This window comes from Heloderma suspectum, chromosome 9 (genome assembly GCF_057233095.1).
Source record: "Heloderma suspectum isolate Gila_16-S chromosome 9, 16-S_ref, whole genome shotgun sequence".
NCBI lineage: Eukaryota > Metazoa > Chordata > Lepidosauria > Squamata > Helodermatidae > Heloderma > Heloderma suspectum.
In genome coordinates this window covers 580,808-608,618 of record NC_139466.1, presented here as the reverse complement: position 1 = coordinate 608,618, position 27,811 = coordinate 580,808, and the positions used below count along the sequence as shown (strand labels likewise).

The 27,811-nt window shown below is 49.8% G+C and overlaps 1 protein-coding gene across 3 annotated transcripts in view; it reads right to left on the bottom strand.

Moving 5' to 3' along the window:
• Positions 1 to 27,811, bottom strand: part of GABRA3 (gamma-aminobutyric acid type A receptor subunit alpha3) — a 68,680-nt gene that overhangs the window by 35,160 nt on the left and 5,709 nt on the right. For all 3 annotated transcript variants that reach the window (XM_084813412.1, XM_084813410.1, XM_084813411.1), the window contains exons 2-3: positions 23,772 to 23,902; positions 11,882 to 12,006 (exon numbers count right to left, since the gene is read on the bottom strand). In XM_084813412.1, coding sequence (XP_084669538.1) covers positions 11,882 to 12,006; positions 23,772 to 23,896 — 250 coding nt within the window. In that variant the 5' untranslated portion in view covers positions 23,897 to 23,902. The remainder of the gene's footprint in view (positions 1 to 11,881; positions 12,007 to 23,771; positions 23,903 to 27,811) is intronic.

Sequence of the window (27,811 nt, the reverse complement as noted above, 5' to 3'; positions counted from 1 at the left end):
CCCTCTCAGAGCTTCCAATGGAAGCCTCCACGAGGACTTTTCCACAGGCAGAATCTGTGGAAACTCTGGGGGAAGATTTATTGATTTCCCTGCAGTTATGAATCACACCCACAAGGTGACTCTAAGCTGAGCACTCCCAGACTGTCTGTGGAGTGACCCACCCATCTTCCTCTCCCCACAAGCCCCTCATGTTCTCATTGCTCAGGCTTGAGTTGTGTCCTGCTGCAAAGCTAAGTGGAGACACCCTGTGGTGTTCTTGGCCCCCGACTTCCAGCCAGCATCCTCTCCCGGTTCATGGAATGTGGCTGGGCCCCTTCAGTCCAGATGCTGCCATGGTAGAGTGCCCTTCCCGCACCAAGTGGACAAAGCAGCTCCTACTTCTGTCCTGCTGCCACCTTGCCAACCTCGGTCTCCACATATTGCCACATGGGAGGGCACAAGCAGGCTGCTGTGTTCACACACAGGCCCTGGGAGGCTTTCCCTCTGGGCAGCAGGAGCCAGTGCCCTCTCCTGCCTCACAGCTTTAGTGGTCTACATTTCTCATCCTACATCTTGGGTTGTATCCAGTGAAATGGTGCCAGACTCCTTGGCAGACCCTCTGCAAGGGCCAAGCAACACCACAGCGTGGCTTGGTGCTGTCCTGCACATTGGAATAATTCACCCATGCACAGGAACCTAAGAATGGAGCAGAAATGCCCCACCACAGGAAGCCTCCTGAGCATGCCTGAGTGTGCTGTAGCTGTGCACTAAAAAAGTAAAAAGAGAAGCTTCGCCAATGTAAAATTCTGGCAACTGGTGAAAACACTGGCCAGTGTGTTTGCCTCCACACCAGGGTAAATAGATGTGTCATTATTTTCGAAGAGAAGCAAGTCAGTACAACGTACAATTCATTGTGGTGGCACTGACAACTTTCTCCTTGGCATTCTAGGGTTGCTTTGAAAGATGCCAATCAAAAGATCAACTCTTGTCTAATGCAACATCCCTTAACCACTCGTGGCACTGACCACCAGGGCAACCACATGGGAGATGGTATTGCAGACAGATGTGAGGAGAGCCTGGTTTGATTCTGGTCCAGCAGCACAGAAGATTTTTTAAAATCCATATTTGTGGGCCAGGCAGTTATTTTATCCTAGGCCAAATTAGCCCTGGACTTTTTGCAGGGTATTTATTTGCAGGGAGGGGAGCTGACATTCTCATGCTGCATGTGACATTTTTGCGCTCTCCCTGCATTGCACCATGCAGATCTGTGAGCTCTGGAGGCACTTTTTCCAAAGGGCCCCAGCTGGCCCTCATAGGTCTGACCAGCAAGCAGTGTGTGTGTGTGTGGGGGGGGGGGGATGAACTGATGCAGACTAGTATCATAGACTCATAGAATAGTAGGGCTGGAAGGGGCCTAAAAGGCCATCGAGTCCAACCCCTTGCTCAGTGCAGGAATCCAAGTCAGAGCATCCCTGACAGATGGCTGTCCAGCCTCGTCTTGAAGGCCTCCAGTGTGGGAGAGCCCACAACCTCCCCAGGTAATTGGTTCCATTGTCATATTGCTCTCACAGTCAGGAAGTTTTTCCTGATGTTTAGCCAGAATCTGGCTTCCTGTCACTTGAGCCCATGATTCCGTGTCCTGCACTCTGGGATGATCAAGAAGAGATCCTGGCCTTCCTCTCTGTGACAACCTTTCAAGACTAGATGGGCTTTGGGTTTTGCATTGCTTTTATATATTGCTGAACTTTGCACCTTTTCTGCCAAGAAACCTGCATGCCAGGACAGTCCCTCCAGCCCCATTTGGCTGATTCTTGGGGCTTTGGGTGGTGGGGCTCCTGGGACTTCTTGAATGTATGTTGTACTATTGTTTTATTTAGAATAAATCAGTCTTGCCTTCCTAGTGGCTGTGCACCACTCAGAGTGGCTCACAACAATTTAAAATCAAAACAGAATGTAAACACTATACATTCGGTAAAAAACCCCACACAATTCAAATACAGAGGCAGAGACCATAATAAATAAAACAACCTAGAAAGAGGTTTCTAGATAAAGCAGGTGACTGATTTCCCACCTCCCAGCTGAGCTGAGCAGAGCAGAGCAGAGCAGAGCAAGCTGCTCCAGGGACTACAGAAGCAGGCAAGCTCCCAGAGAGTGAGCGAACAGAGCGAGCGGACAGGGGGAGCAAACAGGAGTTGGCCGGGGGAGTTCGGCAGGAGAGGTCAAGGGGGAGGCCCCTAACATTTTTTTATTATTATTTTTATTTTTTTAACTAACTTTTTCCCATTTATTTGTCTTGTCACACACACTTCCACACCAGTGGGACTCTGCTTTTAACCTCTACTGAGTAGAGGAGCAGGCACAGGCTAGTCTAGAACAATCACAGAGCTAGACACAAAAAGGGAAAAGAGGCAATGGAAGGACAGGACTCTCCAGTGGTGGTGACCTGCAAGGTGTGTGCAATGTTTGTTTTCTTGCCTGAGAACAACAAGGCCTACACCTTCAACAAGTGCAAGTTGATCACGCTGCTGGAGGAAAAAGTAAGTGGACTGGAGCGGCGACTGTCAACCCTCTGGGGAATAAGAGAACACGAAGAGTTCTTGGACAGAATGGGGGAACTACAGAAGCAAAGGGAAGACCAGAACCTTGAAGAGCAACAGCAAGATGAGGCAGTGGGAAATGCTGAGGTGAAGAAAAATGGAATAGAGGATACTCCTTGGAAAAGTGTGACAGTTAGGAGAAGAAGAACTAGACACCACTCTGCACCAGTGGAAGCAGTGGAGCTGTGGAACCGATTCCAGGTACTTGCGGATGAGACTGGAGGACAGCCTGCAGAGGAAGAATCACAGAGGAACCTGCATGAGAGTGAGCAAGAGGCTGAAGGTCAGTCAAACAGAGGCGATGAAACCCAGGCCTACAAGAAGAAGAAGAGAAGAGTGGTAGTAGTGGGAGACTCCTTGCTGCATGTCGCAAAGATCCGTGGACTCACCAGGTATGTTGTCTCCTGGGAGGACAGATTAGAGACGTGACTGAAAGGTTGCCTGCACTCATAAAGCCCACTGACAGGTATCCCTTTCTTCTCATCCATGTGGGAACAAATGATACCGCCAAGCGGAGCTACGAAGAGATCATGTCAGACTTTGAAGCTTTGGGAAGGAAACTCAAGAACTTTGGGGCCCAGATAGTTTTCTCATCCATCCTTCCAGTAGTTAGAAGAGGGATAGAAAGGGAACGAAAAATACTCCGGGTGAATGACTGGCTATGAAGGTGGTGCCAACGAGAGAGATTTGTATTCTGGGACCACGGGCTATACTTCCTAAAAGATGGGCTGTTGGCTAGGGACGGGTTGCACCTCACAAAGGATGGGAAGAATGTGTTTGGCCACAGCATGAAGAACTTCATCGGGAGGGCTTTAAACTGAATCCTACGGGGAAGGGAGATGTAATGTTGGGGGTAACAATGGATGTAGGCGTATGCACTGCAATGGAGAGAACAGCTCTGATAGCGCCCAATAATAGTCTTCAGACACATGTAGGAATAAAGCCAGACTATGAAGCACATGGTCTTCGATGTCTATATACTAATGCCCAGAGTATGGGAAACAAACAGAACGAACTTGAACTCTTAATACAAGAGGGAAATTATGACCTGATAGGTATAACTGAGACTTGGTGGGATGACTCTCATGACTGGAATACAGCAATGGAAGGATATAACTTGTTCAAAAAGAACAGGAGGAACAGAAAGGGAGGTGGGGTTGCACTGTATGTGAAAAATGCATATCTCTGCACAGAAATACAGGAGGAGGAGCTTGGTAGCCCTATCGAGAGCATCAGGGTTGAAATAAATGGAGCAAAGAATAAAAGGAACCTGGTGGTCGGAGTCTTTTACCGGCCACCCAATCAAGGAGAAGATGAGGATGAAACTTTTGAAAAACAAATAGCCAATGTTTTAAGGAAGCATGATGTACTAGTAATGGGGGACTTCAATTTCCCCAATATTAGTTGGGAGACAAATTCTGCAAAACATGGCCCCACCAGGAAATTCCTGACTTGTGTGGCAGATAACTTCCTCCTACAGAAAGTAGAGGAAGGAACTAGAGGATCGGCTATCCTTGACTTGATCCTAACCAACAGAGATGACTTAGTGGATCAAGTAGCAGTTACAGGAACTCTGGGGGAAAGCGACCATGTTGTACTTGAGTTCTTGGTTCTAAGGGAAGCAAAAGCCGAATGTAGTCAAACGCGTACCCTAGATTTTAGGAAAGCTCATTTTAACAAACTCAGAACAATGATCAGGAAGGTCCCATGGCAAGCAACGCTAACGAGAAAAGGAGTCCAAGATGGGTGGGAGCTTTTAAAAAAGGAAATTCTCAAGGCACATTTACAAACAATTCCAACAAGAAGAAAGGTAGAAGACAACAGAAGAAGCCAATGGGGCTTCACAAAAAGCTAAGGGATGACCTGAAAACAAAACAGGACACATATAGGAAGTGGAAAGAAGGCCAAGTAACAAAGGAAGAGTACAGGCAGGCAGCACAGAATTGCAAGGATGGTGTCAGGAAGGCTAAAGCTGGGAACGAGCTGAGCTTAGCGAGGGAGGCTAAAAACAACAAAAAGGCTTTCTTCAGCTACGTGCATAGTAAAAGGCAGAGGAAAGAAATGGTGGTTCAGCTACTAAATAAGAATGGCAAAACGATAACAGAGGACAAAGAAAAGGCAGAGGTGCTCAATTCCTACTTTGGCTCAGTCTTCTCCCCAAAGAGGGTCTATGACCCCCCTGGCAAAGGCGAAGTACAGGCTGAAGGGGCAGGATTGCAGCTTGAGATCGACAGGCATATGGTCAAGGAACACCTCATTACTTTGAATGACTTCAAATCTCCAGGGCCAGATGAACTGCATCCTAGAGTAATAAAGGAACTGGCAGAAGAACTCTTCAGAACCGCTGTCTATTCTCTTTGAGAAATCATGGAGGACAGGGGAAGTGCCAGATGACTGGAGGAGGGCTAACGTTGTCCCTATCTTCAAAAAGGGTAAAAAGGAGGAACCTGGGAACTACAGACCAGTCAGTCTGACATCAATCCCTGGGAAAATTCTGGAGCAGATGATAAAGGAATCCATCTGGAAGCCCCTTGACAACAATGCTATGATTAGTCGAAGCCAACATGGATTTGTCAAAAACAAGTCCTGCCAGACAAATCTGATCTCATTTTTTGATCAAGTCACCTCCCTTGTAGACCGTGGGAATGCTGTAGACATCATATACCTCGACGTCAGCAAAGCTTTCGACAAAGTGTCCCATGATATCCTGATGAGCAAACTAGCTCAAAGTGGGTTAGATGAAACAACGATCCGGTGGATCCACAGTTGGCTACAGAATCGGACTCAAAGATTGCTTATCACTGGGACCTTCTCAAACTGGGGAGAGGTAACGAGTGGGGTACAGCAGGGCTCAGTCCTGGGCCCAGTGCTCTTCCACATTTGTATGAATGACTTGGAGGAGGAGGTGCAGGGAATGCTGAACAAATTTGCAGATGACACCAAATTGGGCGGGATAGCTAATACTTTGGAAGACAGAAACAAAATTCAAAGTGATCTGGATAGACTGGAGCGCTGGGCAGAAAACAACAGAATGACATTGAATAGGGATAAATGCTAAGTTCTGCACCTAGGAAAAAGAAACCAAATGCACAGTTACAAGATGGGGGATACGTGGCTCAACCACACTACAAGTGAGAAGGATCTTGGAATGGTTGTCGATCACAAGCTGAAGATGAGCCAACCATGTGATGTGGCTGCAAAAAAGGCCAATGCTCTTTTGGGCTGCATTAATAGAAGCATAGCTTCCAAATCCCAGGAAGTCCTAGTTCCCCTCTACTCAGCACTGGTTAGGCCTCATCTGGAGTACTGTGTCCAGTTCTGGGCACCACACTTGAAGGATGCAGACAAGCTGGAGAGGGTTCAGAGGAGGGCAACAAAGATGATCAGGGGACTGGAAACAAAGCCCTATGAAGAGAGACTGAAAGAACAGGGCATGTTTAGCCTGGAGAAGAGAAGACTGAGGGGAGATATGATAGCGCTCTTCAAGTCCTTGAAAGGTTGTCAAAGAGAGGAAGGCCAGCATCTCTTCTCGATCATCCCAGGGTGCAGGACATGGAATAATGGGCTCAAGTGACAGGAAGCCAGATTCCGGCTGAACATGTGGAAAAACTTCCTGACTGTTAGAGCATTACGACAATGGAACCCATTCCCTAGGGAGGTGGTGGGCTCTCCCACACTGGAGGCGTTCAAGACGAGGCTGGACAGCCATCTGTCAGGGATGCTCTGACTTGGATTCCTGCATTGAGCAGGGGGTTGGACTCGATGGCCTTGTAGGCCCCTTCCAGCCCTACTATTCTATGATTCTATGTTTGAAATAAACAAATCTGCATGCAGGGAGTAGACACGGCAGGCTGCCGATGCCCTGAGGGAGCGACACCCCGTTTCCTGGGCCAGGCCAGCTACGGCTGTTCCATTTTCTCCTCCGGCCTACTGCACAGTGTGGGGTCAGGCAGTGCTCCCAGGGAAGGAGCCTCCTCCTGGCCACAGCAAGGTGCTTCTTGGCACTGGGGCTCTGGAGAGAGTCTGCTGCTCCCGAGAAAGCAGCACAGCTCTGGAACGGGACTAGACACAGTGCCGCCCCAAGGCCTTTTGCTGCCTGACGCTCAGCCCAATGGCTCTGCAACCCGCATTCGGTCTGACTCTTCAAAAAGTTTTGCTGAAGACATCTGCCATCTCCCCCCCATCCACCCCCGCCACCTGAAGCAGGTTTCTCCCCCCAATGCCTGGAAGGGCCGACACAGACTCCGCAGCCAAGAGGGACTTGGCTCCCAGCTGCTGCCAGCACCTGAGGAGCATATTCAGGTGTCTTCTTCCTCAACCAGAAGACCAATCAAGTGGAGTCAGCTATTTTTTACTATTTCCTGTATCCTGAGCACATTCCTAAGCCTCTGCTCCTGAAAAGCAATTCCCTGAGACTCTTCGCCCTGCCACAGCAGGCAGTGGAGCCCCAAGATGCTTGTCCAGAGTCTCCATCCCTTCCTTTTTACTGCAAGCCATCCCAAGGGACTGGCAGTGGACATCTGGAAGAGCTTCTCTTGCTTATTTTGATTGCCCCTCCCCCGCACACATGCAGGCTCTTGGCCCCACAGGGTCCACTGCATCGACCCATAATTTCATCCCACAGGCCCCTGGGAATGCCACACCTTTCATGCAGAGCTCTGTAGCAAGGCAGGAAGTTCAGAGCAAACTCATCCCTTGCTTCGCCCGGATGGAGCTGGCTCCTCAAAAGGACCCCGGCCACGCCTCCACCCCCAGCGTCTTCTCTGACAGTCATGGTTTCCCAGGCAGCCTTTGCCCGCCATGCCTGGAAGTGCCGGGACGGCCTCCTGCCTCTGGCGTGGACGCAGCCCACCCGCAGCAGGGATGTCGGTGGTGTCCGCAGGGGATTCAGGGGAGCTTGGGCTTCTCTCAGCCCCACCCGGGGCTTCCACGGCAGACCAGCTTTTCTCGAGCCATGTGGATTCCACAGACTTGCAGATTAGATTTTACCGGGGGAGGGGGCGGGGGGCGTGCAAATTCAATGTTGCGCAAGTGCACGCTTGTGCTAATGCACACCTGAACATTAATGCTACTGCAGACTTGGGCAAGTGGAACAACATCCTTCTCCATCCCTTTAAAAATCCTATTCTGTCAGTGAGCAGGCAATGGAACAAAAGATGCCTGATGATCCATGAAGCACGGACAGAGCAGATCCAGCCGAACCTGGTCCTCCCCAGTCTGCAGGGCCTCTGGCCACTGAATCTGCAGGGCAGGCCTTGACCACCCCCCGCTGTGAGAAGGGCGCATCCATCCAGCCTGCCAGCCTCTCTCCTCACAGTTTCGCAGCCTGAAGCTCCATGGGCAAAATGCCCACTTCCCCACTGTGAGCCCTTGAGCCAGCCTTGAGTCTGGCTGAGCCACCTTTGTTAATGACTTACCTGTTGCTTTAATATCTCACCTTTTCCTTCAAGGATCCCAAGGCAGCATACATGGTGGCCCTCCCCCTCCTCCTCCTCCCCCTTTTATCCTGACAACCTTTCTGTGGGGCTAAGAGTCTGGGACTGGCCAAGAGTCACCCAGGGAGCCCCATGGCCTGCTGGGGACTAGAACCCGCATCTCCCCAGTCCCAGGCCAGCACTATCACCACCACGCCCCACTGGCTCTCCTTTGAAGCTTGGGCCAACTTGGGATGGGCCCATTTTTCCTCCCCTGGATGCACCTCCCCTGGCCCCCTCCCCGCCAGTGCTCGAGCTTGAGTGAATTAGTTTGGGATCACTTTTCATTAGGCCCAAGTCCATTTATGGGAGCGTGTCTCTTCCTGAACCAGCCCACCAGGGAGGAAATGGCTCGCCCACCACTAGTGCCCCTGTTCCAGTGGCACTGGTCCTGTTGACACTGCCCAGGCGCTGTGGCACCATGCATTACTGAGGCCGGCTCCTTTGTGGGGATGCTTCTCTTTGCAGTCCCACGGTCCCTTCGTCCCCAGGGTCCCTCAAGAGGGCTGGGGTGGTGGGTGGGAGCATGGCGAAGCAGTTGGCTCTGTGGACTGGGAGAAGCTGTTCCCCCTGGGCCTGGTCTGGATTCAGCATCAGGGCAAATCCGGTAGTGGCTCTACTTGTCCAAGCCCTGCTGTTCACACTCCTGCCTGCTCCCTTGTTGGCCACCATTCTCAGTCCCTGCCAGGCCAAGGGAGGCAAGATTCCCTCCTGCCACTGGAAGCTGAAAGAGCCACTCTGCTGCCTGGGCGGAAGGCCCCAGGCTGAGAGTCTGTGCCCTCATGGGCTCCTGCAAATGGGGGTCTTGCGAGAGGCCTGGGCCAAGGCCTGCAGGCAGAAGCTCTTGGTGGGAGTGGAGGACCAAGGCTGGATGGGGGACTGCAGGCTTGGATGGTGCGTGAGAGAGAGAGAGAGAGAGAGAGGGAGAGATGACAGTTACAAGGTACAAGATGCAAATGTGTGCACTCCTTCGCCACAGGGTCCTCAGTGCCAAATTGCCTTCTAAACATTTCCCACTTTTGTGAGGCCACACCATGCCCATTCATTGGTTCTCAGTATCTTTCTCTCCCTCTCTCTCTCTGGTGAGTTGCTGCGTTGCCATGACAGCATTGTCAGGGCATAAGCGAGGAGTCTGGTGCTGTGAAGCCAGGCACAGTCGCGCACGGCCACGAGGCCATTTTCCTGGAAATGGCAAGAGAAGGGGGTTTGCCCAAGAGGGTAAGATGGAGTGGATGGGGAGGATGTTGCAGCTAAAATATAAACCTGTTGGGGGGGGGGAGCAGTCTGTCAATACACACGTCCCTCCCCACTTCCCCACACCTGCCCCAAATAGCCAGATCTCTCAGGGCAGGGTCACTGGGCAGAGAGCAGGTGTTCCACAGCATCCCGCAGCCCCCTCAGCATCTCAGGCCCAGGCAGAGGCAAACACCACTTGGAAATATTCCACAGGGCACCCAGGCATTCATCTTTCTTCCCCGCCCATCCTTCTCCTTGCATTTTATTCATTCATTTATTCGTTACATTTCTATATTGCTCAATAGCCAAAGCTCTCTGAAGCAGTGCCTAAGCATTCCAAGTCTTTTCAACACAAGAGGTTTCATATGGCATTGTTTTATGCTGGTGACGCAATGATGTACAGCCACCATTATATTTGGGATAAACATGCAGATTTTCTTCTGAATTCTCCCCTACATTAACGGCATTTACATGTGACATCACCAGCGGAAGACCTAGAGGAGAGTTCCTGGGACTTGTGGCTGGGTAAGGTCTGCTGGAGTTACCTCCTGAAACCACAGAGCCCAAGCTGCCCTCCCTGGGGAGAACACGGGCTGCCTTTGAGCTGAGGTCTGTTGGAGAGAGGTGCCCTTGGTGTCACGTATGAAAATGCCATTGGAGTTGCACTAGTAGCATCCTTGTTTTACACGGGGAGGAACAGATGCAGAAGGAACCACAGGGCTGCATCTCATGTTATCACCCAGTCACAGGGCAATTCTGTGGGAGCCACCATTCTCCTGTTGTATAGGTTAATGGTTGAGTAGTGGCAGGGGGTCCAAAAGGAATGTGGTGGTGGTGGGGGGGAATAGATACACTGGAGAGCGAGAGAGTAAGAGCACGTGCTTGTCCAGGATACACTCGGTCTTGTAGTTTGAGTCAGGATGCTAGAACTCTATGTGACATACTCTGTCTACAAGAACTACAAGTCCCAGAATTCCTGAATCCCTGCTGCTATTCCCTACGTGCAACAAGCAGGAAGAGCCAACAAAGTTTGGCAGCAGGAGACAGGCCATAATCACTGGGGCCATGGAGATCCCAGGGGACCGGGGCCGGGGGCGGTGCTGCAGAGTGTCTGGAAGCAGGCCACTGGTCTCCAGACCACAATGGACACTGGATCCCCAGGACAGGAAGCCAAATCTAAAGGGCAATTTCACAAGTAGTTAATATACATCTATGTCAGAACTGCCACATCCGGCTGCCAATGTAAATCAGCCAGCGAAAAGCAGCAGGAGCTTAAACAATGGGATGCAAAGATGCTCCCGGATGCCAATCAATCCTCCATCTATTCCAAGCAGACGAGGGGCAGGGGGGAGGGGGAATGGGCTATGTTACAGGTTCATGCCAATCCCAGAGAAAGGATGCCTGGGCCCTGGGCAGGGACGGGCAGCGACGACTGCCTGCCTGTGGGTGTTCGGCTTGGAAGGCCTTAGAATCATAGGAGGGCTGGAAGGGGCCTATAAGACCATCGAGTCCAGCCCCCTGCTCAGTGCAGGAATCCAAGTCAGCCTTGATGGGCTCTGACCCACAGTTCTGCAGTGTCCCAATGCTGCTGGTATTCACTAGAGTTAAACCATGTCCTCTGGAAACACCAAGCACTCCAGAAGTGCTCAAAAGCTATTTCCACACACAAACCTATTTATTCCCTGTCTAAATGTGGCCAATGTGGCACATAATGCCAACGAGGCCTGGGGCGCACATGCCAGGCAGCCACCGCAGGGTTGCATACATGTTGATTCCTATCTAAGCACAAACCACCTTAAGGCACAAGTGTCTGACAACAGCCTGGGGTGGGGCAGAGCTTGGCAGGGCTCTCAATGGCCCTTTTCCCCCTTTCAGGCAGGGGAGGGAGGGAGAGATGTGCACAAGCCCCCCGCCAGCCCCGCTTCAAGGGCTTCCGCAAACGGCAGTCAGATGCTGGCAGACAAGAGGGCGTCTCAGCCGTGGCATGCAGCACACTGCTCTCTGCCGCCTAAGCCCCTCGGCACATGCTTCCAGGGGGTGGGTGGAGGCAGGGTCACCTTCCTGACCAAGTTAGCATGAGATGCGGTTGAGCAGGAGCAGGCAAAATGCCCGCAGCTGTCTTGCCTGCCTGCACTGCAATGTCAGACCTCGCTGCCAAGCTCAGCGCCCTGCTCTTTCCTGCCTTTGTCCCCTTCCCCAGCCAGGAGCAGCTATTCGGGGGCTCTGTGATGAGAGGAAGTGGTGGGGGTGCATCCATGTGCAGCATGGGAGCCAGACGCTTGCAGCAGCCTGTGTTGGCTCTGAAACAGGTAATTCATTATCCTAACAGCTCGGCAGAAGACCTCAAGCACGCTGCTGGAGATGATCCCAGGAAACCACCATTCCCCAGGAGAGGCTCCAGGGAGTCCTGCGACTGAGAGCTGGTCCTGAAAGCCGAGTCGCCTTGGCTGAGTGGAGGAAGCGCCTCCCTCATGCAAGGTCGCCAGGCAGCCCTGGAGGCAGCTTGAAGGGGAGACGCAGCACCTTTGGGGGATGTCAATAAACAGCAGGAAACACCATCCAACGCTCATGCACAACCAAATGCAACAGACTGACCTCCAAGCCCGGGTCGCAGCCGGTTGTCATATCCATCCAGCAGCCGGTCCAGGATGCGTGTAAAGATGGTGATGTTGTCCTTGCTGTCATCATCAATGATATCTGGGCCATGCTTCTGAGCGAGCCTGAAATGTCAAGGCAGAGGAGGCGCCATCAGGGCTGTGCCCTCACCAGGGAGTGCCTGCGGCAGGGGCGCCCCTAGACTAGCAGCCAGCAGCTGGCGCCCCCACCCTCAAATGCCAAGGGCAGATCTCGGCTGAGGTTTTTAGTAAACCAGGAAACATTTTGCCCCTTTTTTCCATTTAATGAAGAGGCGCGCACGTGCACGCACCCCCCCTGCATCTTCAGAAGCAGAAATATTATCATTTATAATAAAACACACCCCAAATGGTTTTTTTTCTAAGCATCGTATCAGCTCAGAGGGTCTGATAAAAACAACAAAGGAGACGATCCCAGCTATCCACTCTGCGAAGGAACGGAAGCCCCCTCCACAGTGCCCAAGGGAGGTCCCCGAAGAAGGCTCCCGGCTGAATCCTGGGGGTGACATGGCCAAGAAGGTGCCACCAGCCCCAGGCTCTGCCCTCTGCGGGCAAAGGAAGTGGCTGCTCTGGGGGAGCCTCTCCCTCCCTGCCTCCAGTTGGGAGCAGCAGCAGAACAGGGGATATCCTTGTCACCCAAGGGAGGATCGGGTCCCAACGGAGTGTGGGCAGGTGGCTGGCTTAGCCCCACCATCCCCAGCTGGTCCCTTGCTTGCCTCCACAGCCTTGGACATATTCCCTGTGCACAGGAATTGAAATAATGACATCTTCGTTGTTTTGTTTTAATTTCCCCCCCTCGAATATGTCTCCCCACTTAACTTGGTGCCCTAGAAGACCATCTGGTTCACTTCTATCGACAGCCACCCTGATCGGCAGCTCCCCAGCCCCAGAGGGCACTGGCTTGAGATCACACCCTGGTCTCGCACTTTTGCTTAGCCTTGCTCTGCTGCATCTCCCCCTGCTCATCTCATCAAGACAGCATGACTCATGAGGGCTTCCCATGCAGAACTCCAAAGTGGACCCAGAGAAACCATTTTGTGCCAAGCACCTGCAAGGCTGGGGCTGGTCAGAGAAGGGGGAGGGGGAGGGTAGGTCAGTCCAAGGCCACCTTACGAGGCAAGCCCCATGGCTGTCACTGGCACTCCCTGCTCCGCACCTTCCACTCATATCTGGTTGACAACTGGCATGGTCTGTTTCCCGCCTCCCAGCTGAGCTGAGCAGAGCAGAGCAGAGCAGAGCAGAGCAGAGCAGAGCAAGCTGCTCCAGGGACTACAGAAGCAGGCAAGCTCCCAGAGAGCGAGCGGACAGGGGGAGCAAACAGGAGTTGGCCGGGGGAGTTCGGCAGGGGAGGTCAAGGGGGAGGCCCCTAAAATTTTTTTCTTTTTTAACTAACTTTTTTTTTCATTTATTTGTCTTGTCACACACACTTCCACACCAGTGGGACTCTGCTTTTAACCTCTACTGAGTAGAGGAGCAGGCACAGGCTAGTCTAGAACAATCACAAAGCTAGACACAAAAAGGGAAAAGAGGCAGTGGAAGGACAGGACTCTCCAGTGGTGGTGACCTGCAAGGTGTGTGTAACATTTGTTTTCTTGCCTGAGAACAACAAGGCCTACACCTGCAACAAGTGCAAGTTGATCACGCTACTGGAGGAAAAAGTAAGTGGACTGGAGTGGCGACTGTTGACCCTCCGGGGAATAAGAGAACACGAAGAGTTCTTGGACAGAATGGGGGAACTACAGCAGCAAAGGGAAGACCAGAAGCTTGAAGAGCAACAGCAAGATGAGGCAGAAGTGGGAAATGCTGAGGTGATGAAAAATGGAGTAGAGGATACTCCTTGGAAAAGGGTGACAGTTAGGAGAAGAAGAACTAGACGCCACTCTGCACCAGTGGAAGCAGTGGAGCTGTGGAACCGATTCCAGGTACTAGCGGATGAGACTGGAGGACAGCCTGCAGAGGAAGAATCACAGGGGAACCTGCATGAGAGTAAGCAAGAGGCTGAAGGTCAGTCAAACAGGGCGATGAAACCAGGCCTACAAGAAGAAGAGTAGTAATAGCAGGAGACTCCTTGCTGCGTGGGATCGAGACCCAAGTATGTCGCGAAGACCCGTGGACTCGCCAGGTATGTTGTCTCCCAGGAGGACGGATTAGAGACGTGACTGAAAGGTTGCCTGCGCTCATAAAGCCCACTGACAGGTATCCCTTTCTTCTCATCCATGTGCGGACAAATGATACCACCAAGCGGAGCTACGAAGAAATCACGTCAGACTTTGAAGCTCTGGGAAGGAAACTCCAGAACTTTGGGGCTCAGATAGTTTTCTCATCCATCCTTCCAGTAGTCAGAAGAGGGATAGAAAGGGAACGAAAAATACTCCGGGTGAATGACTGGCTATGAAGGTGGTGCCAACGAGAGATTTGTATTCTGGGACCACGGGCTAGTGTCAGGGTGGACACTGAGCACATAGAATCCCAGAGTAGTTCTGATTCGGAGGAAGAGCAGCCGCTCCTGGGAGAGGAGCGCGCCCCTTTTTCCCAGGGCCCGCAGCTGACAGAGATTCCTCCCACCAACATTCCTAGATTAGAAAGCAGTCCAGGGAGTGACCCAGCACCGATAGCAGACTGGTTGGATGCGCGGCGCAGACGCAGAGAGCGGTGCCAAATGGAGAGTGTGGAAAGGAGGCGTAGCGCCCGGTTGGCGCTCAAAGAACGGTTGTGCCCAGAGGATCCAAGGGAAGAGGGATTCTCCCTAGTCCTTATATTCAGGGGTCTGCCAATAATTGCCTTTCAAACGGGGACCAACTGTTTCAACTTAGGGCATAGGGATGCTGCTGCTCAGATCTAGTTGCTACCTGTAGAGTTATTAAGTTGTAAAAGAAGAATAAAGCTTTGAAAAGAATCCCTTTGTCTGTGTCTGGACTTGGCTACTGGATTAGACTGAGAGAGCCCTCCAAGGAGCCCTTGACAGCTAGACTTCCTGGAAGATGGGCTGTTGGCAAGGGACGGGTTGCAGCTCACAAAGGCTGGGAAGAATGTGTTTGGCCACACCATGAAGAACGTCATCAGGAGGGCTTTAAACTGAATCCTACAGGGAAGGGTATATTTCAGCACAGAAATACAGGATGATGAGCTTGGCAGCCCCATCAAAAGCATCTGGATCATAGAATCATAGAATCATGGAATAGCAGGGTTGGAAGGGGCCTACAAGGCCATCAAGTCCAACCCCCTGCTCAATGCAGGAATCCAAGTCAGAGCATCCCTGACAGATGGCTGTCCAGCCTCGTCTTGAACGCCTCCAGTGTGGGAGAGCCCACCGCCTCCCTGGGTAATTGGTTCCATTGTTGTATTGCTCTAACAGTCAGGAAGTTTCTCCTGATGTTCAGCTGGAATCTGGCTCCCTGTAACTTTAGCCGATTATTCCGTGTCCTGCACTCCGGGATGATCGAGAAGAGATTCTGGCCTTCCTCTCTGGGACAACCTTTCAAGTATTTGAAGAGCGCTATCATATCTCCCCTCAGTCTTCTCTTCTCAAGGCTAAACATGCCCAGTTCTTTCAGTCTGTCTTCATAGGGCTTTGTTTCCAGTCCCCTGATCATCTTTGTTGCCCTCCTCTGAACCCTCTCCAGTTTGTCTGCATCCTTCTTCAAGTGTGGTGCCCAGAACTGGACATAGTATTCCAGATGAGGCCTAACAAGTGCTGAGTAGAGGAGAACTAGTACTTCCCAGGATTTGGAAGCTATGCTTCTATGAATGCAGCCCAAAAGAGCATTGGCCTTTTTTGCAGCCACATCACATGGTTGGCTCATATTCAGCTTGTGATCGACAACCATTCCAAGATCTTTCTCGCTTGTAGTGTTGTTGAGCCACATATCCCCCATCTGGTAACTGTGCATTTGGTTTCTTTTTCCTAGGTGCAGAACTTGGCATTTATCCCTATTCAATGTCATTCTGTTGTTTTCTGCCCAGCACTCCAGACTATCCAGATGATTTTTAATTTTGTTTCTCTCTTCCAAAGTATTAGCTATCCCTCCCAATTTGGTGTCATCTGCAAATGTGATCAGCATTCCCTGCACCTCCTCCTCCAAGTCATTCATACAAATGTTGAAGAGCACTGGGCCCAGGACTGAGCCCTGCGGTACCCCACTCGTGGAAGACAACAGAAGAAGCCAATGTGGCTTCACAAGCTTAGGGATGACCTGAAAACAAAAAAGGACACATATAGGAAGTGGAAAGAAGGCCAAGTAACAAAGGAAGAGTACAGGCAGATAGCACAGAATTGCAGGGATGGCGTCAGGAAGGCTAAAGCTGGGAACAAGCTGAGGTTAGCGAGGGATGCTAAAAACAACAAAAAGGCTTTCTTCAGCTACATACATAGTAAAAGGCAGAGGAAAGAGGAAATTCTGGAGCAGATGATAAGGCAATCCATCTGGAAGCACCTTGAAAACAATGCAGTGATGACTCAAAGCCAACATGGATTTGTCAAGAAGAAGTCCTGCCAGACGAATCTGATCTCTATTTTTTTTATCAAGTCACCTCCCCTGTGGACTGTGGGAATGCTGTAGACATCATATACCTCGACTTCAACAAAGTGCCCCATGATCTCCTGATGAGCAAACTAGCTCAAAGTGGGCTAGATGAAACAACAATCCGGTGGATCCACAGTTGGCTACAGAATCGGACTCAAAGAGTGCTTATCAATGGGACCTTCTCAAACTGGGGAGAGGTAACGAGTGGGGTGACAGATTTTACTTTCTTGGGCTCCAAGATCACCGCAGACGGTGACTGTAGCCATGAAATTAAAAGACGCTTGCTCCTGGGGAGGAAAGCTATGGCAAACCTAGACAGCATAGTAAGAAGCAGAGACATCACCTTGCCGACAAAGGTCCGTCTAATCAAAGCTATGGTTTTCCCAGTAGTAATGTATGGCTGTGAGAGCTGGACTATAAGGAAGGCTGAGCGCCGAAGAATTGATGCTTTCGAACTGTGGTGCTGGAGAAGACTCTTACGAGTGCCCTGGACTGCAAGGAGGTCAAATCAGTCCATCGTAAAGGAAATCAACCCTGACTGCTCATTGGAAGGACAGATAATGAAGCTGAAGCTCCAATATTTTGTCCAGCTAATGCGAAGAGAAAACTCCCTGGAAAAGACCCTGATGCTGGGAAAGACTGAAGGCAAAAGGAGAAGGGGACGGCAGAGGATGAGATGGCTAGATAGCATCACGGATGCAATGAATATGAACTTGAGCACGCTCCGGGAGAGAGCGCAGGACAGGAAGGCCTGGCGTGCTATGGTCCATGGGGTCACGAAGAGTCGGACACGACTGAACGACTGAACAACAACAACGAGTGGGGTACCGCAGGGCTCAGTCCTGGGCCCAGTGCTCTTCAACATTTTTATGAATGACTTGGAGTGCATCCCAGATCATCCCAGAGTGCAGGACACAGAACCATGGGCTCAAGTGACAGGAAGCCAGATTCCGGCTGAACAACAGGGTTGGAAGGGGCCTACGAGGCCATCGAGTCCAACCCCCTGCTCAGTGCAGGAATCCAAGTCAGAGCATCCCTGATAGGTGGCTGTCCAGCCTCGTCTCGAATGCCTCCAGTGTGGGAGAGCCCACCACCTCCCTAGGGAAGTGGTTCCATCGTCATATTGCTCTAAGAGTCAGGAAGTTTCTCCTGATCTTCAGCCGGAATCCAGCTTCCTGTAACTTGAGCCCATTATTCTGTGTCCTGCACTCTGGGATGGTCGAGAAGAGATCCTGGCCTTCCTATCTGGGACATCCTTTCTAGCGCTTGAAGAGCACTATCCTGTCTCCCCTCAGTCTTCTCTTCTCAAGGCTAAACATGCCCAGTTCTTTCAGTCTCTCTTCATAGGGCTTTGTTTCCAGTCCCCTGATCATCTTTGTTGCCCTCCTCTGAACCCTCTCCAGTTTGTCTGCATCCTTCTTCAAGGGTGGTGCCCAGGACTGGACACAGTACTCCAGATGAGGCCTAACCAGTGCTGAGCAGAGGGGAACTAGTAGTTCCCGGGATTTGGAAGCTATACTTCTATTAATGCAGCCCAAAATAGCATGGGCCTTTTTTGCAGCCACATCACATAGAATCATAGAATAGTTGGCTCATATTCAGCTTGTGATCTACCACAATTCCAAGATCTTCTTGCTTAAAGTATTGTTGAGCCAAGTCTCCCCCATCTTGTAACTGTGCATTACACTGGGCCCAGGACTGAGCCCTGCGGTACCCCACTCATTACCTTTCCCCAGTTTGAGAAGATCCCATTGATAAGCACTCTTTGAGTCCAATTCTGTAGCCAACTGTGGATCTACCTGATTGTTGTTTCATCTAGCCCACTTTGAGCTAGTTTGCTCATCAGGATATCATGGGTCAAAAGCTTTGCTGAACTCGTGGTATATTATGTCCACAGCATTCCCACAGTCCACAAGGGAGGCTACAGGATCAAAACATTAGATTGGATTCATCTGGCAGGATTTGTTTTTGTTGGCTTTAAGTTATCACTGCATTGTTTTCAAGGTGCTTATAGACTGATTGCTTTATCACCTGCTCCAGAATTTTCCCCGGGATTGATGTCAGACTGACTGGTCTGTAGTTCCCAGGTTCCTCCTTTGTGCCCTTTTTGAAGATAGGGGCAACGTTAGCCCTCCTCCAGTCATCTGGCACTTCCCCTGTCCTCCATGATTTCTCAAACACAATAGACAGTGGTTCTGAGAGTCCTTCTGCCAGTTCCTTCATTACTCTAGAATGCAGTTCAACTGGCCCTAGAAATTTGAACTAATTCAAAGTAATTAGGTGTTCCTTGATCATATGCCTATCGATCTCAAGCTGCAATCCTGGCCCTTGAGCCTGTACTTCGCCTTTGCCAGGGGCGTCATAGTTCCTTTTGGGAGAAGACTGAGCCAAATTAGGAATTGAGCACCTCTACCTTTTCTTTGTCATGTTATCATTTTGCCATCCTTATTTAATAGCTGAACCATCATTTCTTTCTTCTCTCTTTTACTATGCACGTATCTGAAGAAAGCCTTTTTGTTGCTTTTAGCGTCCCTCGCTAACCTCAGCTCATTCTCAGCTTTAGCCTTCCTGACGCTATCCCTGCAATTCTGTGCTACCTGGCTGTCCTCTTCCTTTGTAGTTTGGCTTTCCTACCACTTCCTAGATTGTCCTTTTTTGTTTTCAGGTCATTTCTAAGCTTTTTGTGAAGCCACACTGGCTTCTTCTGTTGTATTCCATGTTTTTTTCTTGTTGGAATTGTTTGTTATTGTGCCTTTAGAATTTCCTTTTTTTAAAACTCCCACCCATCTTGGACTGCTTTTCTCATTAGAGTCGCTTGCCACAGGACCTTACTTATCATTGATCTGAGTTTATGAAATTTGGCTTTCCTCAAATCCAGGGTACGCGTTTAGCTACACTCGACTTTTGCTTCCTTTAGAACCAAGAACTCAAGTACAACATGGTCGCTTTCCCCCAGAGTTCCTGTAACTGCTACTTTACCCACTAAGTAATCTCTGTTGGTTAGGATCAAGTCAAAAATAGCTGATCTTCTAGTTCCTTCCTCTACTTTCTGTAGGAGGAAGTTGTCAGCAATACATGTCTGGAATTTCTTGGAGGGGCCATGTTTTGCAGAATTTGTCTCCCAACAAATATCGGGGAAATTGATATTTCCCAAACATCGGGAAAAATCTCCCATTGCTACTACATCATGCTTCCTTGAAACATTGGCAATTTACTTTTCAAAAGTTTCATCCTTGTCTTCTCCTTAAGAGTTCAAGTTTGTTCTGTTTGTTTCCCATACTCTGGGCATTAGTATACGGACATCAAAGACCATGTGCTTAATAGTCTGGCTTTCTTCCTACATGTTTTTGAAGACTATTATTGGGTGCTATTAGAGCTGTTCTCTCTGTTGTGGTGCATGAGCCTTCGTCCACTGTTGCCCCCAGCTTTACGTCTCTCTCCCCCGCCCCGTAGGATTCAGTCTATAGCCCTTCCGATGAAGTTCTTCATGTCGTGGCCAAACACATTCTTCCCAGCACTTGTGAGGTGCAACCCATCCCTTGCCAGCAGTTCATCTTCCAGGAAGTATAGTCTGTCATCCCAGAATCCAAATCTCTCACGTTGGTACCACCTTCGTAGCCGGTCATTCACCTAGAGTATTTTTCTTCCCCTTTCTTTCCCTGTTCTAACTACTGGAAGGATGGATGAGAAAACTATCTGAGCACCAAAGTTCTTGAGTTTCCTTCTGAAAGCTTCAAAGTCTGACGTGCTTTCTTCCTAGCTCCACTTGGCGGTATCCTTTGTTCCCACATGGATGAGAACAAAGGGATACCTGTCAGTGGGCTTTATGTGTGCAGGCAACCTTTCAGTCACGTCTCTAATCTGTCCTCCCGGGCGACAACATACCTGGCGAGTCCACATGTTTTCATGACATACTTGGGTCTCAATCCCATGCAGCAAGGAGTCAAATGTGATGTGGCTGCAAAAAAGGCAAATGCTATTTTGGGCTGCATTCATAGAAGAATCGCTTCCAAATCCTGGGAAGTACTAGTTCCCCTCTGCTCAGCACTGATTAGGCCTCATCTGGAGTACTGTGTCCATTTCTGGGCACCACACTTGAAGAAGGATGCAGACAAACTGGAGAGGGTTCAGAGGAGGGCAACAAAGATGATCAGGGGACTGGAAACAAAGCCCTATGAAGAGAGACTGAAAGAACTGGGCATGTTTAGCCTGGAGAAGAGAAGACTGAGGGGAGATATGATAGCACTCTTCAAGTACTTGAAAGGTTGTCACAGAGAAGAAGGCCAGGATCTCTTCTCGATCATCCCAGAGTGCAGGACATGGAATAATGGGCTCAAGTAACAGGAAGCCAGATTCCGGCTGAACATCAGGAAAAACTTCCTGACTGTAAGAGCAATACGACAATGGAACCAATTACCTGGGGAGGTGGTGGGCTCTCCCACACTGGAGGCCTTCAAGATGAGGCTGGACAGCCATCTGTCAGGGATGCTCTGACTTGGATTCCTGCCTTGAGCAGGGGGTTGGACTCGATGGCCTTGTAGGCCCCTTCCAACCCTACTATTCTATGATTCTCCCACTACTACTACTCTTCTCTTCTTCTTGTTGTAGGCCTGGATTTCATCGCCTCTGCGTGACTGGCCTTCAGCCTCTTGCTCTCTCTAGTGTGGGGGGCTTGCCTCAGAACAGCAATGATCAACCTGTTTCCTCCAGCGTTCACTTCTAACCAGCACTTTTTCATTTGGCTTTTAAGGATGTTACAAAGCTGAACTCTATCACAGCAACAGTCTGAGGCTGCTTCTGCAAATTGCCCTTTCTTTGAAACTGCCATCCTTTGATCCCTCACTTTTTACAGGGAATCCACACGATGTTGCCAGAATGGTGCAATCCAGTGTTTTCTGTGTTGTATTCCCATTGTTATTTCCCTCACCAGAACTAATTTATAGCTAATTTGTTTGTGATAAATTGCAATTTCAGCCTATCCAATGTGAATAGGCAAAAATGCTATTGAGGTTTTTAAGGGCAAGTGTGCCTTTCATCAAAAGCTCAATGTCTGCAATTTCTGGCTGTTTTATTACTTCCTGCTCAGTGTGGCTGGGGGATTTGTGATTAATTGCCCTTCACTGAGTCAGCTTTTGTTTCCACCATCTGCTTGTGTTACATTATTGGGTGGCATTACTTCTCCTTGTGGTTGGAATGGTTAGACCAATGTCAGGATTATACTGTGGAAAGGAAAAGGAGCGGAACCACTACTAGATGAGGGCTTCTAGCTGCCAAGTCTTCCCTACTCTGAACCAGCTGAGCAGGAGGAGGAGGGGATTAGTGTAAAAGTGCTGACATAATGGTAGCCACTGCAGTTGTGGCGTGAACACTGTTAATGCAGCCCGTCACTCTTGGTTAGCTCAGCCTGTTCCAAGTGTGCTGGGCAAAAGGAGGAGGGTGCAGCATGTTTGGGTTGTGCTGGAGCCTTCTCTCAGCAGAGGAAGAGTCCCTGACTCTGCTTGTCCATACAGGGGGTGCTTCCAGAGGAGGCTTGGCTTGTGCAATTGTCACTCTGCCACATTCACAGAATTTGATGGGGGGAGTCCAGATGACATGGTCTTCCACTTGCAATTTCCCACTGCTTCTACTGTCTTTCTCTTTCCACAAAACAACCGTAAGGGAGAGTAAGACAGAATAGGTGTGCCATGCCTTTTGACCGGTAGCACTAGGAGTCCTCTGTTGGGAAGCGTGCAGAAGCGCAGGACCAGGGACATTCCTGCCTAGCTTGGGCTCTTTGACCTCCTCGCCTGCATAGCTTTTGGCCTGCCCCCTGCCCCCATACCGGGCACCAGGCATATGCCTGTCTTTCCATCATGTCTGCCAGAGATGGGGGTGGGATGAGGCAGGTTTATGTGTTTAAATCTCACTCAGAAATGTGAGCGTGTGCATCCTCAGTATGTCAGAGATTACATCGCATATCCTATCCCAATTCACTGCTTTGTTTAACCCAAATCTCTCAAATTGCCAGTGCAAGGAGGCAGGCCTCCAGCTTGGCTTTTTAGTAATAACACAAACCACCACTTCTTTCATACTGTAGAAATCTCATTGGCTAACAATACTTGCCTCCAGAAAATGCCATGTGTTGCATCCAGGGTGGGATAGGGGATCGTGACATCTCTACACCCAACCCCCTTTGGCAAGGAATTCCTAGAGATGGTGATGCATGAGGCAAATGGAGCTCAGTTCACTGTCACCAAATGTCGTGATGGCCACTGGCTTAGGTGGTTTTTTAAAAGGGATTAGAAAACCTCTTAGAGGATGGTTATTAGCTGTGGTGGCTTTATAGAACCTCCAAGTTCAGAGGCAGTCTATATGAGGGTAGCAGTTGATATAGGGGCAAGCAATAGGGGGCAACGGCCACCATCCTGCCTGGCCTCTGGACTTACTGGAGGCCCTTGGCTGGCCACTGCTGGAAACTGGATCTTGGTCTCATCCAGCCAGGCCATTTGTATGTTAGTTTTCTTTCAGAATGAGGTATGGAACTGATCTTCTTGTGAATTAGTTGCTACATTAGGATGCATAAATGGGCATTCTAAAAACCCAGTTCTGGGCACTTTGGGCTAGGGCTAGCCCACCACTCCTCAGAGGAAGCTCACAATGCAACCACTCAGGCAGTGAGCGGAAGCTCCCACCCTCCACTTGACCCAAACAGAAGGGAAAGAGAGAGCCACACAAAGACGGTCCCCTGGGCAGGGCACTGAAACCTGGAGGGAAGGGATGCTTCTGGACATCAGATTCACACCACCACTCTCCATCCTCATGGCTGCTCCTTGCTCCTTGCCCAGACCAGTCCATCTTCCTGGCAAATCAGACAACTACAACGGTCCCCCATGGATGTATCAGTTTTAGTTTGGAATGGACATTCGTGCATGTTTCCCTGTAGTCTAGAAGGCCTGTGCTGGCATGCAGAACGTTGTGGCAAATGACTCGGTGGGTCTCCCATTCAGGCAGGGTAAGAGGCCGCATGGAGAGTGGTTGTGTGGGGCAGCCTGCCCTAAAAACTAAATGGGGACTAGGGTGAGCTCTTGCTGCAGGATCAAACTGGATCAGACTGGGGCAGTTTCTTGTTCAGAAGAGATGCAAGCAAGTCTTAATGGAGCAGAACAAGACACCGCACCAGCAGCCAAACCCAGACCTGCAGCCTCCCTCACTGCCACTGACTGTTGCAGGAACGGGGGAGGGGAAGAGAAAAAATGGCCCGTCCCACCCATATCATATTCACCCTCCTCTGCCTCGGCTGCAATGACAGCACACACACACAGGCCCCCCACCCCCTTCTGGGCACCTTACCCTTCAGCAGGGAGAGCATAAAGCATGAGCACAGTCCCGAGGCTAACGGTGCAGAGAGCAAGCAGTGCCCAAATGCTCCGCAGGGCCATCACTTCAGGATGCAGCAGTGGTAGCCAACAGATCATCCACACCTGTCGAGGAGGAAGAGAAAAGGGGACAGTCATGAGGACTGGAAAGAAGGCGTTTCTGTTGTCTTGATGGCTTTGGGTGTGCAGTCAAAGCAGGGCAGCTTGCGGTGAGGGTATCTTATGGGTCTCAGCCTGTCTGCATGACTAAAAACTGCAGGGCAGAACTTGGAGAAACTGTCAAGTACCAATGGAGCCAACCCAGACCTTGGCTAGGCAGGCTGGTTTCACTGTGGCCCCTTGTGGTGAAACTGAGTCCTGAAACGTTGCAGAACAAAACTTGGAGAAAGGCTGCTAATCATTCCAAACAGCACAGGCCCAGGAAACAGAAAGCATAGCCAAGTGCTCCACAACATTTTGAGGCCCTTTTCCATGGCCTTTGTGGGCAAATTCTGCCCATCCATCTTTCCACAAGCCCCAAGCCTTCACCTGCCTGTTCTGTGTTTTTCCCTGTGCTATTCATATCCTTTTCTTGCCTAAAAGAAGCACCAGTTTGGATAGCCAAGTCCAAAGGTGGGTCAAGAGTTGGTGAATTTCAAAGCCTCCCACTCCAAGAGACTCCTTGAGAATTGTCCAGGGAGCAGCCCTGACAAGCCATTCGAGCCTCATGAAGTTAGGTGGCAGCTTACCACACAACCCTCTGGATCAGGCAGGATCCCTTGTGGAAAGAGCAGATGCCCCCCATAGCCCCTCCTCTACCCCTCCGGCAGGAAATGTGTTCGGAGGGATGCCTTTACCCGGAATGACTTAAATGACTTTTACTATTTGTGGTAATCAGTCTTAATGGCCACCTGATTGTGGGAACCAGAGCCTTCACTGGCTCAGGAAACAATTCCAGTTGTAAGGTTGCCAGATTAGCCCTTTTATGTGCTGGCTTGACAAACATTATAACTGGATAAATGATTTTATCTCTTCATTGCGGGGGAGGGTGAGAGAAAGATGCTGCACTTTATACAACCAAGTGCTATGCTCAGACCTGCAGTTGCATGATGCTTCAGATTTAAGCTGAATTTGCCACCCTGACCTGTTGAAGACAGGTGCATAGGAAACGTATCAACTATTCTCCCCTGCATTGCTCATTCTCACAGATTCCACTTTGTTTTGGCCTTGGACAAAATGGAACACACGCACGCACGCACACACACGCCAACACACACGCCCACACACGCACGCCAACACACGCACACGCACGCACGCACGCACACGCACGCACACGCCCAAGAGGCAGACCTGGAGCATCACCATGAACATAACATGCTGGATCAGACCAAGGGGCCATCTAGTCCAGCATTCTGTTCACACAATGGCCAACCAGCTGGTGACCGGGAACCCCCAAGCAGGGCATGAGCACAACAGCACCCTCCCGCCCATGTTTCCCAGCAACTGGTGTACAGAGGCTCACTGCCTCTGGCACTGGAGGTAGCACATAGCCATCAGGACTAGTGGCCACTGATAGCCTTTTCCTCCAGGAATGTGTCCAACCCCCTTTTAAAGCCATCCAAATTGGTGGCCATCACTACATCCTATGGGGGCGAATTCCATAGTTTAACTATGGGCTGTGTGAAGAAGTGCTTCCTTTTATCTGTCCTGCATCTCCCACCAATCAGCTTCATAGGATGACCCCGGGTTCTAGTATTTTCAGAGAGGGAGTAAAATCCACATTCTCCACACCATGCATAATTTTGTAGACCTCTATCATGTCTCCCTTTACCCTCCTTTTTTCCAAGCTAAACAATCCCAGCTGTTGTAACCTCTCATAGGGGAGATGCTACAGCCCCTTGATCAGTTTAGTTGCCCTTTTCTGCATTTTTTCCATCTCTACAATGTCTTTTTTTAGGTGTGGTGACCAGAACTGTACACAGTATTCCAAGTGTGGCTGCACCATAGATTTGTATAGGGGCAGTATGATATTGGCAGTTTTATTCTCAATTCCTTTTCTAATTATGCCTAACATGGAGTTTGCCTTTTTTACAGTGGCCACACACTGGGCTGACATCTTCATTGAGCTGCCCACCACAACCCCAAGATCTCTTTCCTGGTTGGTCACTGCTAGCTCAGATCCCATCAGGCTATACTTGAAGTTGGGATTTTTTGCCCCCATGTGCATCATTTTACACTTGCTTATTATATTGAACCTCATTTGTCATTTAGATGCCCATTCCCCCAGCTTGGAGATCCTTTTTGAGCTCTTCACAATCCCTTTTTGTTTTAACTACCCTAAATAATTTGGTGTCATCTGCAAACTTGGCCACTTCAGTGCTCACTCCTAATTCCATGTCCTTAACATCTTAGAAATATGCCCATTGGCTTTCTCTATGAGTGATTCATTCTCTATGAATTCTACGGGAAGGGAGATGTAATGTTGGGGATAACAATGGACGTAGGCGCATGCACTGCAATGGAGAGAACAGCCCAATGATAGTCTTCAGACACATGTAGGAAGAAAGCCAGACTATGAAGCACATGGTCTTCGATGTCTCTGTACTAATGCCCAGAGTATGGGAAACAAACAGAACGAACTTGAACTCTTAATACAAGAGGGAAATTATGACCTGATAGGTATAACTGAGACTTGGTGGGATGACTCCCATGACTGGAATACAGCAATGGAAGGATATAACTTGTTCAAAAAGAACAGGAGGAACAGAAAGGGAGGTGGGGTTGCACTGTATGTGAAAAATACAGATCTCTGCACAGAAAGACAGGAGGAGGAGCTTGGTAGCCCCATCGAGAGCATCTGGGTTGAAATAAATGGAGCAAAGAATAAAAGGAACCTGGTGGTCGGAGTCTACTACCGGCCACCCAATCCAGGAGAAGACAAGGATGGAACTTTTGAAAAACAAATAGCCAATGTTTTAAGGAAGCATGATGTAGTAGTAATGGGGAACTTCAATTTCCCCGATATTTGTTGGGAGACAAATTCTGCAAAACATGGCCCCTCCAGGAAATTCCTGACTTGTGTGGCCGATAACTTCCTCCTACAGAAAGTAGAGGAAGGAACTAGAGGATCGGCTATCCTTGTCTTGATCCGAACCAACAGAGATGACTTAGTGGATCAAGTAGCAGTTACAGGAACTCTGGGGGAAAGCGACCATGTTGTACTTGAGTTCTTGGTTCTAAGGGAAGCAAAAGCCGAGTGTAGTCAAACGCGTACCCTGGATTTTAGGAAAGCTGATTTTAATAAACACAGAACAATGATCAGTAAGGTCCCATGGCAAGTGACGCTAATGGGAAAAGGAGTCCAAGATGGGTGGGAGCTTTTAAAAAAGGAAATTCTCAAGGCACAATCACAAACAATTCCAACAAGAAGAAAAGGTGGAAGACAAGAAAAGACGCCAGTGGGGCTTCACAAAAAGCTTAGGGATGACCTGAAAACAAAAAAGGACACATATAGGAAGTGGAAAGAAGGCCAAGTAACAAAGGAAGAGTACAGGCAGGTAGCACAGAATTGCAGGGATGGCGTCGGGAAGGCTAAAGCTGAGAACGAGCTGAGGTTAGCAAGGAATGCTAAAAACAACAAAAAGGCTTTCTTCAGCTACATGCATAGTAAAAGGCAGAGGAAAGAAATGGTGGTTCAGCTATTAAATAAGGATGGCAAAACGATAACAGATGACAAAGAAAAGGCAGAGGTGCTCAATTCCTACTTAGTCTTCTCCCAAATGAGGGTCTATGACCCCCCTGGCAAAGGCGAAGTACAGGCTGAAGGGGCAGGATTGCAGCTGGAGATCGATAGGCATATGGTCAAGGAACACCTTGACACTTTGCATGAGTTCAAATCTCCAGGGCCAGATGAACTGCATCCTAGAGTAATAAAGGAACTGGCAGAAGAACTCTCAGAACCGCTGTCTATTCTCTTTGAGAAATCATGGAGGACAGGGGAAGTGCCAGATGACTGGAAGAGGGCTAACGTTGTCC